Raw genomic sequence first — 12755 nt, forward strand, 5'->3', positions numbered from 1 at the left:
CCGGAGGGGGTGATCCTTTCACAGATTAGCCACGGGGGGGGGGGGGGGGCCCGGTGGAGCCGCACAACACCCCTCTCCTCCTCAGCACACGAGGAAAACTAGAGATGTTTTCTGCCAGAGATGGAGGTTCACACAACGCACACAACCGTCGTATCGTTGTCTGGTTCTCAGTGTTCCGCCAGTGTGATGAAACTGACCCATGCGGGCCCCCCATCCATCCTCATTACATGATGTGTTCTGAGAAACAACACTGAGCAGCCAACATCGTTCAAGCCTGTTGACGTTTTGTGAGCTATAGCGAATTTACAGATGAAGATACATTCAGACTATATCTGCATACCTGGCTGCATATAATCCTTTATACATATCTGTATATCTCTTACCTACTCTGTACTAGTTACGCTGCTGGCCAGTATGACTTACTACCATAGTGTCTTTATACCTGTATCACTGTACATATTAATACTACTACTCTGTACATACATCTGATCTGATTAGCACTATTACTCAGTAGTACTCATTCATGTATTTTATACCCAGTTTAATCAACTGTACATTGTATATTATACTATTGCACTTTACTGTTACATTTGCACTCTGGTTGGATGCCAAACTTATTTTCGTTGTACCTTCTGTACTTGTGCTGTGATGAGTGATGAATGAATGAATGAATGAATGAAAACTTTATTTAACAGAATGCAGAATAATGGGTACAATACAGTACGGCTCAATACACACAATTGTTAAGGGAATGCAGACCAGAGAAAGACGTTCGTCTTGTTTACCTCAGGGGTCCCCCATTTTCAATTCATCATAACATTTATGACATACACAACATACATGACATTTATGACATACATCATGACATACAGATATACAGTACTGCTACATCCAGGTAGGTAGGTAGGTATTTATTTAGACAACAAAACATATACAGATCATTACATCAGGGTCCCCCATTTTCAATTCGATGACAATACATAATCTAATCTAATCTCAGATGACATTGTGCAGAGCCGTGTGCACCTCGTAAACAACACAGCAGAGTTATCTCGGGGCATCTCCAGACACTACTAATAATAATAACCAGTTTTTTTTCCTTTGACACATAGTGCAGAGGATGTCGCCATGTTTACGCACAAAGGGGCCAGTTGGCACGCGCTGCCGCGGCAGACCTCGGGCTGGCGGGGTCACCGTCTCCTGGCTGGCTGCGTGTTTTATAATTCCTCCTCTCGCGCCTCCATTGTGGGCACACTTATAATATGTCTTCTTCTCTGGGAGGAGGAGGAGAGGGAGAGAGAGAGACGGGGCTGGGGCTGGGGCCGCCGCCATCAATAGTCCCTCTGTGCTGCCACTGGACACCCCCGCCAGAGCACTTGATTTAGGGGAGGGAGGAGGAGGGGAGGTGGAGGAGGGGAGGGGAGGGTGGAGGAGGAAGAAGAGGAGAGGGAGGGGAGGGGAGGAGGAGGAGGGGAGGGGAGAGGGAGGAGGGGAGGAGGAGGAGGAGAGGAGAGGAGGAAAGGAGAGGAGAGGAGAGGAGGAGGAGAGGAGAGGTGGAGGAGGAGGAGGGGAGGAGGAGGAGGAGGAGGAGGAAGAGGAGGAGGTGGAGGAAGAGAGGAGGAGGAGGAGGAGGGGGAGGAGGAGGAGAGAAGGTGGAGGAGGAGGAGAGGAGGTGGAGGGGAGGAGGAGGTGGAGGAGGAGAGGGAGGTGGAGGAGAGGAGGGAGGAGAGGAGGTGGAGGAGAGGGGGGAGAAGGAGGAGAGAGGAGGAGGGAGGTGGAGGATGAGGAGGGGAGGAGGATGAGGAGGGGAGGTGGAGGAGAGGAGGTGGAGGAGGAGGAGGAAGAGGAGAAGGAGAGGAGGTGGAGGGGAGGTGGAGGAGGAGAGGAGGTGGAGGGGAGGAGGAGGAGAGGAGGAGGAGGAGGAGAGGAGGAGGGGGGGGAGGTGGAGGAGAGGAGGAGGAGGGGAGGAGGAGGGGGGGAGGTGGAGAGGAGAGGAGAGGAGAGGAGAGAGGAGGGGAGAATAGAGGAGAGGAGAGGAGAGGAGAAGAGAGGAGAAGAGAGGAGAGTAGAGGAGAGGAGAGAGGAGGGAGAAGAGAGGAGAGGAGAGGAGAGGAGAGGAGAGGATTGATTGATTGATTGAAAACTTTATTAACAGATTGCAGAATGGGTTACAATACAGTACAGCTCAATACACACAATTGTTAAGGGGATGCAGACCAGAGAAAGACTTTCGTCTTGTTTACACCAGGGTCCCCCATTTTCAATTCATCAGGAGAGGAGAGGAGAGGAGAGGAGAGGAGAGGAGAGGAGAGGAGGAGAGAGGAGGGGAGGGGGGAGAGGAGGGGGAGGGGGAGGGGGAGTGGTGGAGGAGGGAGGGGAGTGTTTTTGTGTGTGAGTGGTGGAGGAAGAAGAAAGACGCAGTCTGGCTGAGAGTGAGAGACGGAGCGGAGCACGAGACCAACACACACTATAGCTGCTCTCTACAGACACGCGCTACTTTTTTCATTCCCTCGCGTGCGCGCAGGACCAACACGCACACAGCTGGGTCTGGAGCAGAGCGCACGAGCCCCAACACACACACACAGCTGGGGACTGGAGCAGAGCACGAGCCCAACACACACAGCTGGGGACTGGAGCAGAGCGCACGAGCCCAACACACACACTCTGCGGCTGCGCCTCTTCTCTCTACTTTTCATTCACTCGCGCGCGCAGGACGCGACAGGAGGACGTGTGGATTTATATGGATGTAAAGAAGAAGCAACAGATGAACAGATTCAACACAAAAACAGTTCGTGTTTTTTGGTTTCCCGTGTTCATAAGGAAAAGGGACTATTAAGGGACTATTTTCTTTTTTTACAATTTTTATTTTTTATTTTGGGGTTTTGTTTGGGGGAAAAACAATCTCCATACGCGGTTGATTGAGCGGAGTGTTTCCACAGCAGCGACATGTCCGCGCGGTGAGAGGCTCGCGCTGCTGCTGTGTTTCCCGCTGGAGGCTCGCGCCGCGGCGGTTGGTCACTGGGACAGAAGATGATGATGGGGGCGACGAGGAAGAAGGAGAACCGAACCAACAACGGGAATATAATATCTAATATAGTGTTGAAACTGTTGTTTCTGGTGGTAACCGTTATTATCACGCCACAAGGCGGCGGCGTCGCCGGTAAGACTCTGAAGTACAAAGTTTACGAGGAGCAGAAAGTGGGCACCGTTATCGCGCGCCTGAAGGTATTTGTTATTTTTGGTATTTTCTCTATTATTTTTCTCTCTACTCTATTCTATGTTTGATTTTTTGACTCATTTCCTTATGTTGATTCAATAATTTGACTAAGTGTGTATACATATATAATGTATTCATTTTTTATTTTATATATATTTTATATATACATTATATACAGATTTATATATATACAGTACAGAAGGTTAACCCTGTACTATCACACAATGCGGATGCGGAGCTAATGATGCTAATGATGGAGCATCGCCGTCGGTTGTGTGTGATAGTAAAGGGTTAACCTTCTGTCGTGTGGCAGTGAAAGGGTTAACAATTGTGTGTGTGTATTGAGCCGCGTACTGTACTGTACCCATTCTGCAATCTGTTAATACAACAATTTCCAATCAATCAATCAATCAATCAATCAATCAAGGAGGACGTGGCGGGGGTTCTGTCCAAACTGCCCGGTTCCGTGATGTCGTCGTCGTTCCGGTTCCGCGCCATGCAGAACCGCGGCAGCACGCCGTTCCTGCTGGTCCGCGAGGAGGACGGCGAGATCACCGTGGGCACCAAGATCGACCGCGAGAAGCTGTGCGAGAAGAACCTCAACTGCTCCATCGAGTTCGACGTGGTGACGCTGCCCACGGAGCACCTGCAGCTGTTCCACGTCCAGGTACACTTATTACGATGATGGACCCTGATGTAGACAAACCGTTTCTCCTCGGGTCTGCATCCCCTTAATTAACCTTCTGTCGTGTGGCAGTGAAAGGGTTAACCTTTCTGTGTATTGTCGCAGTGAAAAGGGTTAACCCAACCGTTTGGGTAGTGTTATGGAAAATATCAAAGGACAAAAGATGAGCCGCGTTGTAATATACATTATTCCGAGTCGAGTTATTAAAAGATAGAAAGCATAGTTTAATTATCTCCTCTGTGGCCGCAGCAGAACGTTCAGTTTACACTCAGAGAGCTCATGGTCTCACACACAAGAGTCTGACCAGCGAAGTGACCAAGAGGTCTGGGCAGAACGTACATTATACACACTTGTTGCAAGACGTAACATTATACATCAGATATGATGATGAATAGTGAATAAAAAATGGTTCCCAGTTACGGGAAGTAATAATAACACAACCTTGCTTTGGCTGGCTGGGGAGATTACCTTGTTGGTAGAAGAGGAAAAGATTTAGGTCAAATGTCATCCTGTCTCCGAGTCCTTAGAGGAACAGTTGAATATGTATTTTCGAATATGTATAGATAACATTCCCATCACAGTAGTGCGGCAGCGAAAGGGTTATTAACACTTGTGTGTATGTTGAGCTATACTGTATCGTACCCATTCTGCAATCTGTTATTAAATAAAGTTTTCCTTCACCAGGTGGACGTGCTCGACATCAACGACAACGAGCCGCGCTTTGCCCGCGCCATCGTCCCGGTGGAGATCTCGGAGAGCGTCCCGGTGGGCACGCGCATCCCGCTGGACGGCGCCGCGGACCCCGACGTGGGGGACAACGCCCTGCACACCTACTCGCTGACCCCCGCCAACAACAACTTCTTCAGGATCGACGTGCGCACGCGGACCGACGGCGCCAAGTACGCGGAGCTGGTGGTGACGCGCGACCTGGACCGGGAGGTGCGCTCCAACTACCAGCTGCAGCTGACGGCGTCGGACAACGGCGTGCCGCCGCGCTCCGGCTCCACGCTGCTCCAGATCAGCATCTCGGACTCCAACGACAACAGCCCTCTGTTCGACGAGCAGGCGTACGTCATCAGCCTGGCGGAGAACTCGCCCCTCGGGACGCTGATCGTCGACCTGAACGCCACGGACCCGGACGAGGGCACCAACGGGAAGATCGTCTACTCGTTCAGCAGCCACGTCTCGCCCAAGATCCTGGAGACGTTCAAGATAAACCCGGAGAACGGCCACATCACGCTCGTCAAGAAGGTGGACTTCGAGAGCACCTCCTCGTACGAGCTGGACGTGCGGGCGCAGGACCTGGGCCCCAACTCCATCCCGGGCCTCTGCAAGGTGGTGGTGAAGGTGGTGGACGTGAACGACAACCGGCCCGAGATCAACGTGAACCTCATGACCCCCGGCAAGGAGGAGGTGGCGTACATCTCGGAGGGCGCGCCCGTGGACACGTTCATCGCCCTGGTGCGCCTGGACGACGCCGACGCGGGGCTGAACGGCGACGTGGCGTGCCGCCTGCACGGCCACGGCCACTTCCGTCTGCAGAAGACCTACGAGAAGAACTACATGATCCTGACCAACGTGTCGCTGGACCGCGAGAAGCGCTCCGAGTACAGCCTGACGGTCATCGCCGAGGACCGCGGCTCGCCCAGCCTCTCCACCATCAAGCACTTCACCGTCCAGGTGCTGGACGAGAACGACAACCCGCCGCGCTTCGAGAAGAGCCGCTACGAGGTGTTCAAGTCAGAGAACAACTCCCCCGGGGCGTACCTCATGACGGTGGTGGCCTCCGACCCCGACCTGGGCACCAACGGCCAGGTGACCTACACCGTGGTGGAGGCCCTGGTGCACGGCAGCCCCATCTCCACCTACGTCACCATCGACCCCTCCAACGGCGCCGTCTACGCCCTGCGCAGCTTCGACCACGAGGACGTGAGCCGCGTCTCCTTCACCGTGCAGGCCCGCGACGGGGGCAACCCGGCCCTCTCCGCCAACGCCACGGTGCTGCTGACGGTGCTGGACGAGAACGACAACGCGCCCGTCATCCACGCGCCCTCCCTCCGCAACCACACGGCGGACGTGGCGGTGTGGCGCTACGCCTCGCGCGGCACGCTGGTGGTCGCGCTGAAGGCCACGGACCGCGACGGCGGCGCCAACGGCGAGCTGAGCTGCTCCATCGTCGGCGGCAACGAGGACGGGCTGTTCGCCATGGACGCGCGGCGCTGCGAGCTGCGCACCAACGGCAGCCTGGAGGGGGCGCCGCTGGGCGCGCTGCTGGAGGTGCGGGTGGAGGTGCAGGACCGCGGCGCCGTGAGGCTGACGGCGGGCGCCGCGCTCCGGCTCTCGCTGCAGGAGGAGAACGTGGCCGCGCTGCCGCCCCTGCACCCCACCGGCTCCAGCGGCCACCCGCCGCTGGACCTGTCGCTCATCGTCATCATCTCGCTGGGCGCCGTGTGCGCGCTGCTCCTCGTCGTCATGGTGATGTTCGCCACCGCGCGCTGCGGCCGCCGCGACAAGAAGAAGGACCCGCGCCGCAACTACAACTGCCGCGTGGCGGAGAGCAGCTACCAGAACCACCCCAAGATGCCGGCGCGGCAGATCCACAAGGGCGACATCACGCTGGTGCCCACCGTCAACGGCACGCTGCTGCCGGCCCTGCGCGCCCACCCGCGCTCCCCGTCCGCCTCGCCCGCGCCCGACCGGGGCGCCATGGGGAGCCGGGGGAGCCACCACAGCCGCCAGTCGCTCAACAGCCTGGTCACCATCTCCTCCAATCACGTGCAGGAGAACTTCGCCCTGGAGCTGGCTCACAGCGCCCCCCCGGTGGAGGTAAGCAGCAACAGCACCTCCTTTAAACACCCAGATAGATTTGATTTGATTTGAAATCTTTATGTCGAACATGTAAATAAATACAAACCATATAAAATCAAAACAAATCATTCATCTCAAGAAATTAAATGGATTTTTCTTTTTAATAAATAAACAAAAGTAAAACATAACTCAATTTACATGTTCGAAAAGGAGTATGAAGAAGTATACACTTATTTGATCCTACCCCTTAAATTATGCTGCTCTGATTAAAAGTTCCCTAAAATTAAAATAATCACGTAAAGTACCGGCAATATTATACTTAATGAGTACAGGACCTGAGTAAAAATACTTAGTTACTTTCCAACACTGGAGGTGGAGAGAGAGACAGAGGGAACAAAGAGTGAGAGAGACAGAGAGAGAGAGAGAGAGAGAGAGAGAGAGAGAGAGAGAGAGAGAGAGAGAGAGAGTGAGAGTGAGAGTGAGAGAGAGAGAGAGAGAGATAGAGAGAGAGAGAGAGATAGAGAGAGAGAGAGAGAGAGAGAGAGAGACAGAGAGTGAGTCAGAGAGAGAGAGAGAGAGAGACAGAGGGAACAAAGAGTGAGAGAGATAGAGAGTGAGAGAGATAGAGAGAGAGAGAGAGAGAGAGAGAGAGAGAGATGTTAGTGGTTAATAATCTCCCCCCAGGGTCAGACTCCATAACTACCTTCTCTGCTAATATTAGTCTTGGAGCCCGACGGCTGCTTATGATCTTAACTAAAGCCACCATTAATTATGGATGTCTTCTGGTAGAAACTCTATGAATCACTTTGTGACACACTGCTATGTTATTTCAACACAGCCTTAACCCTGTCACTGCCACACGACAGAAGGATAATAACCCTTTACCATCACGCTACCGCGGTTAAACTGCTGTCGTGCGGCATGGAAAGGGTTAACCTTCCGTATTGTCGCAGTGAAAGGGTTGAAACCATTTGGTAGTGCTGCAGTGAAAGGGTTAATACTTAACACTGTCCTTAACCCTTTCACTGCCACACGACAGAAGGTTAACCGTCTGTAGTGTGATAGTAAAGGGTTAACCCTTTGTCGTGTGGCAGTGAAAGGGTTATTAACCTTCCGTATTGTCGCAGTGAAAGGGTTAAACCATTTGGTAGTGCTGCAGTGAAAGGGTTAATTAATACTTAACACTGTCCTTAATAAGCAACCAATGCCTGTGTGTTATTATTATTTTGCCTTGTATCTTACGTTCAGTGTTTGTTCTGGGTATTTTGTCCCTCGCCGCCCCCCATACCTCCGTTACCTTCAGCCCTTTGTGTCATACTTTCGTTGAGTCCCATCACCTCACATTAAGGTCACATCACCCCCCCCCCCCTCCCCCCCCCCTCCCATTGTCATGGCGACGTCTGACATCATCACTGTTCATTTTCCCTCCTCCTCCTCATTTTTTCCCTTTTTTTCTTTTCTTTCTTTCTTTCTTTCTTTTTTTCCCCTTTTCTTCCGTTTCTGCGATTTGTAGCAAGTTTCACAGCTTCTGACTATGCTTCATCAGGGCCAGTACCAGCCTCGCCCCAGCTTCAGGGGGAACAAGCACACCCGGAGCTACAGGTAACCATGGCAACCACACACACACACACACACACACACACACACACACACACACACACACACACACACACACACGTCTGGTCAGTAACATGGGTCTCCCAGTCCCTCCACTCTGCAGTAAACAGTCATCACTGATACAGAGTGTCTGGTCAGTAACATGGGTCTCCCAGTCCCTCCACTCTGCAGTAAACAGTCATCACTGATATAGAGTGTCTGGTCAGTAACATGGGTCTCCCAGTCCCTCCTCTCTGCAGTAAACAGTCATCACTGATATAGAGTGTCTGGTCAGTAACATGGGTCTCCCAGTCCCTCCACTCTGCAGTAAACAGCCATCACTGATATAGTGTCTCGTCAGTAACATGGGTCTCCCAGTCCCTCCACTCTGCAGTAAACAGCCATCACTGATATAGAGTGTCTGGTCAGTAACATGGGTCTCTCAGTCCCTCCACTCTGCAGTAAACAGCCATCACTGATATAGAGTGTCTGGTCAGTAACATGGGTCTCCCAGTCCCTCCACTCTGCAGTAAACAGACATCACTGATATAGAGTGTCTGGTCAGTAACATGGGTCTCCCAGTCCCTCCACTCTGCAGTAAACAGTCATCACTGATATAGAGTGTCTGGTCAGTAACATGGGTCTCCCAGTCCCCCTCCACTCTGCAGTAAACAGCCATCACTGATATAGTGTCTGGTCAGTAACATGGGTCTCCCAGTCCCTCCACTCTGCAGTAAACAGCCATCACTGATGCAGAGTGTCTGGTCAGTAACATGGGTCTCTCAGTCCCTCCACTCTGCAGTAAACAGCCATCACTGATATAGAGTGTCTGGTCAGTAACATGGGTCTCCCAGTCCCTCCACTCTGCAGTAAACAGTCATCACTGATATAGAGTGTCTGGTCAGTAACATGGGTCTCCCAGTCCCTCCACTCTGCAGTAAACAGCCATCACTGATATAGAGTGTCTGGTCAGTAACATGGGTCTCTCAGTCCCTCCACTCTGCAGTAAACAGTCATCACTGATATAGAGTGTCTGGTCAGTAACATGGGTCTCCCAGTCCCTCCACTCTGCAGTAAACAGCCATCACTGATATAGTGTCTGGTCAGTAACATGGGTCTCTCAGTCCCTCTGCTCTGCAGTAAACAGACATCACTGATACAGAGTGTCTGGTCAGTAACATGGGTCTCTCAGTCCCTCCACTCTGCAGTAAACAGTCATCACTGATATAGAGTGTCTGGTCAGTAACATGGGTCTCCCAGTCCCTCCACTCTGCAGTAAACAGTCATCACTGATATAGAGTGTCTGGTCAGTAACATGGGTCTCCCAGTCCCTCCACTCTGCAGTAAACAGCCATCACTGATAGAGTGTCTGGTCAGTAACATGAGTCTCTCTCAGTCCCTCCACTCTGCAGTAAACAGTCATCACTGATATTATAGTGTCTGGTCAGTAAAATGGGTCTCCCAGTCCCTCCACTCTGCAGTAAACAGCCATCACTGATATAGAGTGTCTGGTCAGTAACATGGGTCTCCCAGTCCCTCCACTCTGCAGTAAACAGACATCACTGATATAGTGTCTGGTCAGTAACATGGGTCTCCCAGTCCCTCCACTCTGCAGTAAACAGTCATCACTGATATAGAGTGTCTGGTCAGTAACATGGGTCTCCCAGTCCCTCCACTCTGCAGTAAACAGTCATCACTGATATAGAGTGTCTGGTCAGTAACATGGGTCTCCCAGTCCCTCCACTCTGCAGTAAACAGCCATCACTGATATAGAGTGTCTGGTCAGTAACATGGGTCTCTCAGTCCCTCCACTCTGCAGTAAACAGTCATCACTGATATAGAGTGTCTGGTCAGTAACATGGGTCTCCCAGTCCCTCCACTCTGCAGTAAACAGCCATCACTGATATAGAGTGTCTGGTCAGTAACATGGGTCTCTCAGTCCCTCTGCTCTGCAGTAAACAGACATCACTGATACAGAGTGTCTGGTCAGTAACATGGGTCTCTCAGTCCCTCCACTCTGCAGTAAACAGTCATCACTGATATAGAGTGTCTGGTCAGTAACATGGGTCTCCCAGTCCCTCCACTCTGCAGTAAACAGACATCACTGATATAGAGTGTCTGGTCAGTAACATGGGTCTCCCAGTCCCTCCACTCTGCAGTAAACAGTCATCACTGATATAGAGTGTCTGGTCAGTAACATGGGTCTCCAGTCCCTCCACTCTGCAGTAAACAGTCATCACTGATATAGAGTGTCTGGTCAGTAACATGGGTCTCCCAGTCCCCCCACTCTGCAGTAAACAGCCATCACTGATATAGAGTGTCTGGTCAGTAACATGGGTCTCCCAGTCCCTCCACTCTGCAGTAAACAGCCATCACTGATGCAGAGTGTCTGGTCAGTAACATGGGTCTCTCAGTCCCTCCACTCTGCAGTAAACAGCCATCACTGATATAGAGTGTCTGGTCAGTAACATGGGTCTCCCAGTCCCTCCACTCTGCAGTAAACAGTCATCACTGATATAGAGTGTCTGGTCAGTAACATGGGTCTCCCAGTCCCTCCACTCTGCAGTAAACAGCCATCACTGATATAGAGTGTCTGGTCAGTAACATGGGTCTCCCAGTCCCTCCACTCTGCAGTAAACAGCCATCACTGATGCAGAGTGTCTGGTCAGTAACATGGGTCTCTCAGTCCCTCCACTCTGCAGTAAACAGTCATCACTGATATAGAGTGTCTGGTCAGTAACATGGGTCTCCCAGTCCCTCCACTCGGCAGTAAACAGTCATCGCTGATACAGAGTGTGGAGTCAAACTGCAGCCCTAATAACTTAATATCTCTTCACATTATGGTAATATTATGTAAAGCCCTCCTCATCGACACAGCGGCCAAATCCTGAACTGTTTGATGATATTATGCCCGATGATCAACCAATCACATCCTGAGACTTAACCCAAATCGTCTCTCCCTCCCTCTCCTTTCTTCTCTTTCTCTTTCGTTCTCTCCTACTCTCTCTGTCTCTTTGTCGCTCCCTCTCTATCTGTCCCACTATATGTATCTCTCTCTCTCTCTATCTCTCTCTTTCTTTCCTACTCTCCCTCTCCCTCTCTCTCCCCCCCCTCTCTCTCTCTCTCTCTCTCTCCCCCCCCCCCCTCTCTCTCTCTCTCTCTCTCTCTCTCTCTCTCTCCTACTCTCTCCCTCTCCCTCTCTCTCTCTCCCCCCCCTCTCTCTCTCTCTCTCTCTCTCTCCCCCCCTCTCTCCTCTCTCTCTCTCCCCCCCCCCCTCTCTCTCTCTCTCTCTCTCTCCCCCCCCCCCCCCCCCCCCCCCCCTCTCAGATATGCCCTGAACGAGATGGATAAGTTCAGTCTGAAGGACAGCGGTCGGGGCGACAGCGAGGCCGGGGACAGTGACTACGAGGCGGGTCGAGAGTCTCCCATGGACCGCCTGCTGGGCGAGGCGTTCACCGAGCTGTACCCCCCCGACGGCCCCCCGCACAGGGCGCACACAGGTACATTCACGCCCCGCTCACACCCCCCCACCTGCTCACACCCCCCACCTGCTCACATGACATACGTGTAATGAAACACGTATGTGTGCAACTGAACATTTTGAAAGATTGAAAAATAGAGCCGATGGTGGGTCTATTTGAGGCATTTATCTTTTTTATGCTCGCTTATGCCTGTATTTTTCACTGTCGTGAAGCACTTTGAACTGCAACTTCTGTATGAAAAGTGCTCTACAAATAAAGTTATTATTATTATTATTATTATTATTATGGGGGCGGCGCAGAGAGGGTTGCATCCTCCTGGTCATCATCACGAGACGTCCACTCACAGGGAGACGGGGAGACGGGACAGGCGTTAGACAGTTTGCGTGATTGTGATGGGCGGGACATAGCAATAGATACATGTTTAATTATTTATTCCTAATTTTCACCTAAAACGTTTTATTTCTAAGCCACTGCCGTTGTCTTAAGCGTAACCTTAACCTCACCGGAGAGACAGAAACCAGCCTGGAAACCAGACAGAGGTGGGAAAAAGATGAGAATTGATTTTTGAAGGTATAACGCAGCGCTAGTGATAGCAGTTAAACCAGACGATTGACCGCATCTCTGGTGTTGACCTTCATCTCTCTCTCTTCATATCTCCTGTCTCGCTCTCATCATATCTCCTGTCTCTCTCTCTCTCTCATCGTATCTCCTGTCTCTCTCTCTCTCTCTCTTCATATCTCCTCTCTCTCTCTCTTCATATCTCCTGTCTCTCTCTCTCTCTCTCTCTCATCGTATCTCCTGTCTCTCTCTCTCTCTCTTCATATCTCCTCTCTCTCTCTCTTCATATCTCCTGTCTCTCTCTCATCATATCTCCTGTCTCTCTCTTTGTTTGTTTTGTTTTGAATACCGATATTTTTCGATATCACATTTTAATGCCGATATCGGCCGATAATATCGGACATCCCTA

The 12755-nt window shown here is 51.6% G+C and overlaps 1 protein-coding gene across 1 annotated transcript; it reads left to right on the plus strand.

Annotated features, from left to right (window-relative positions):
- Positions 1-2844: 2844 nt before the first annotated feature.
- pcdh18b (protocadherin 18b) lies at positions 2845-11806 on the plus strand (the record flags this gene model as incomplete). The annotated part of the gene is made up of 5 exons (XM_084338635.1): positions 2845-3225; positions 3645-3884; positions 4587-6728; positions 8257-8312; positions 11634-11806. Coding segments are annotated over exons 1-5 (2806 nt in total), but the record flags the coding sequence as incomplete, so codon positions are not given.
- Between the last annotated feature and the right edge of the window lie 949 nt (positions 11807-12755).

The sequence above is a fragment of the Notolepis coatsorum genome (assembly GCF_963971535.1).
Source record: "Notolepis coatsorum genome assembly, contig: SCAFFOLD_4557, whole genome shotgun sequence".
NCBI classification, from domain to species: domain Eukaryota; kingdom Metazoa; phylum Chordata; class Actinopteri; order Aulopiformes; family Paralepididae; genus Notolepis; species Notolepis coatsorum.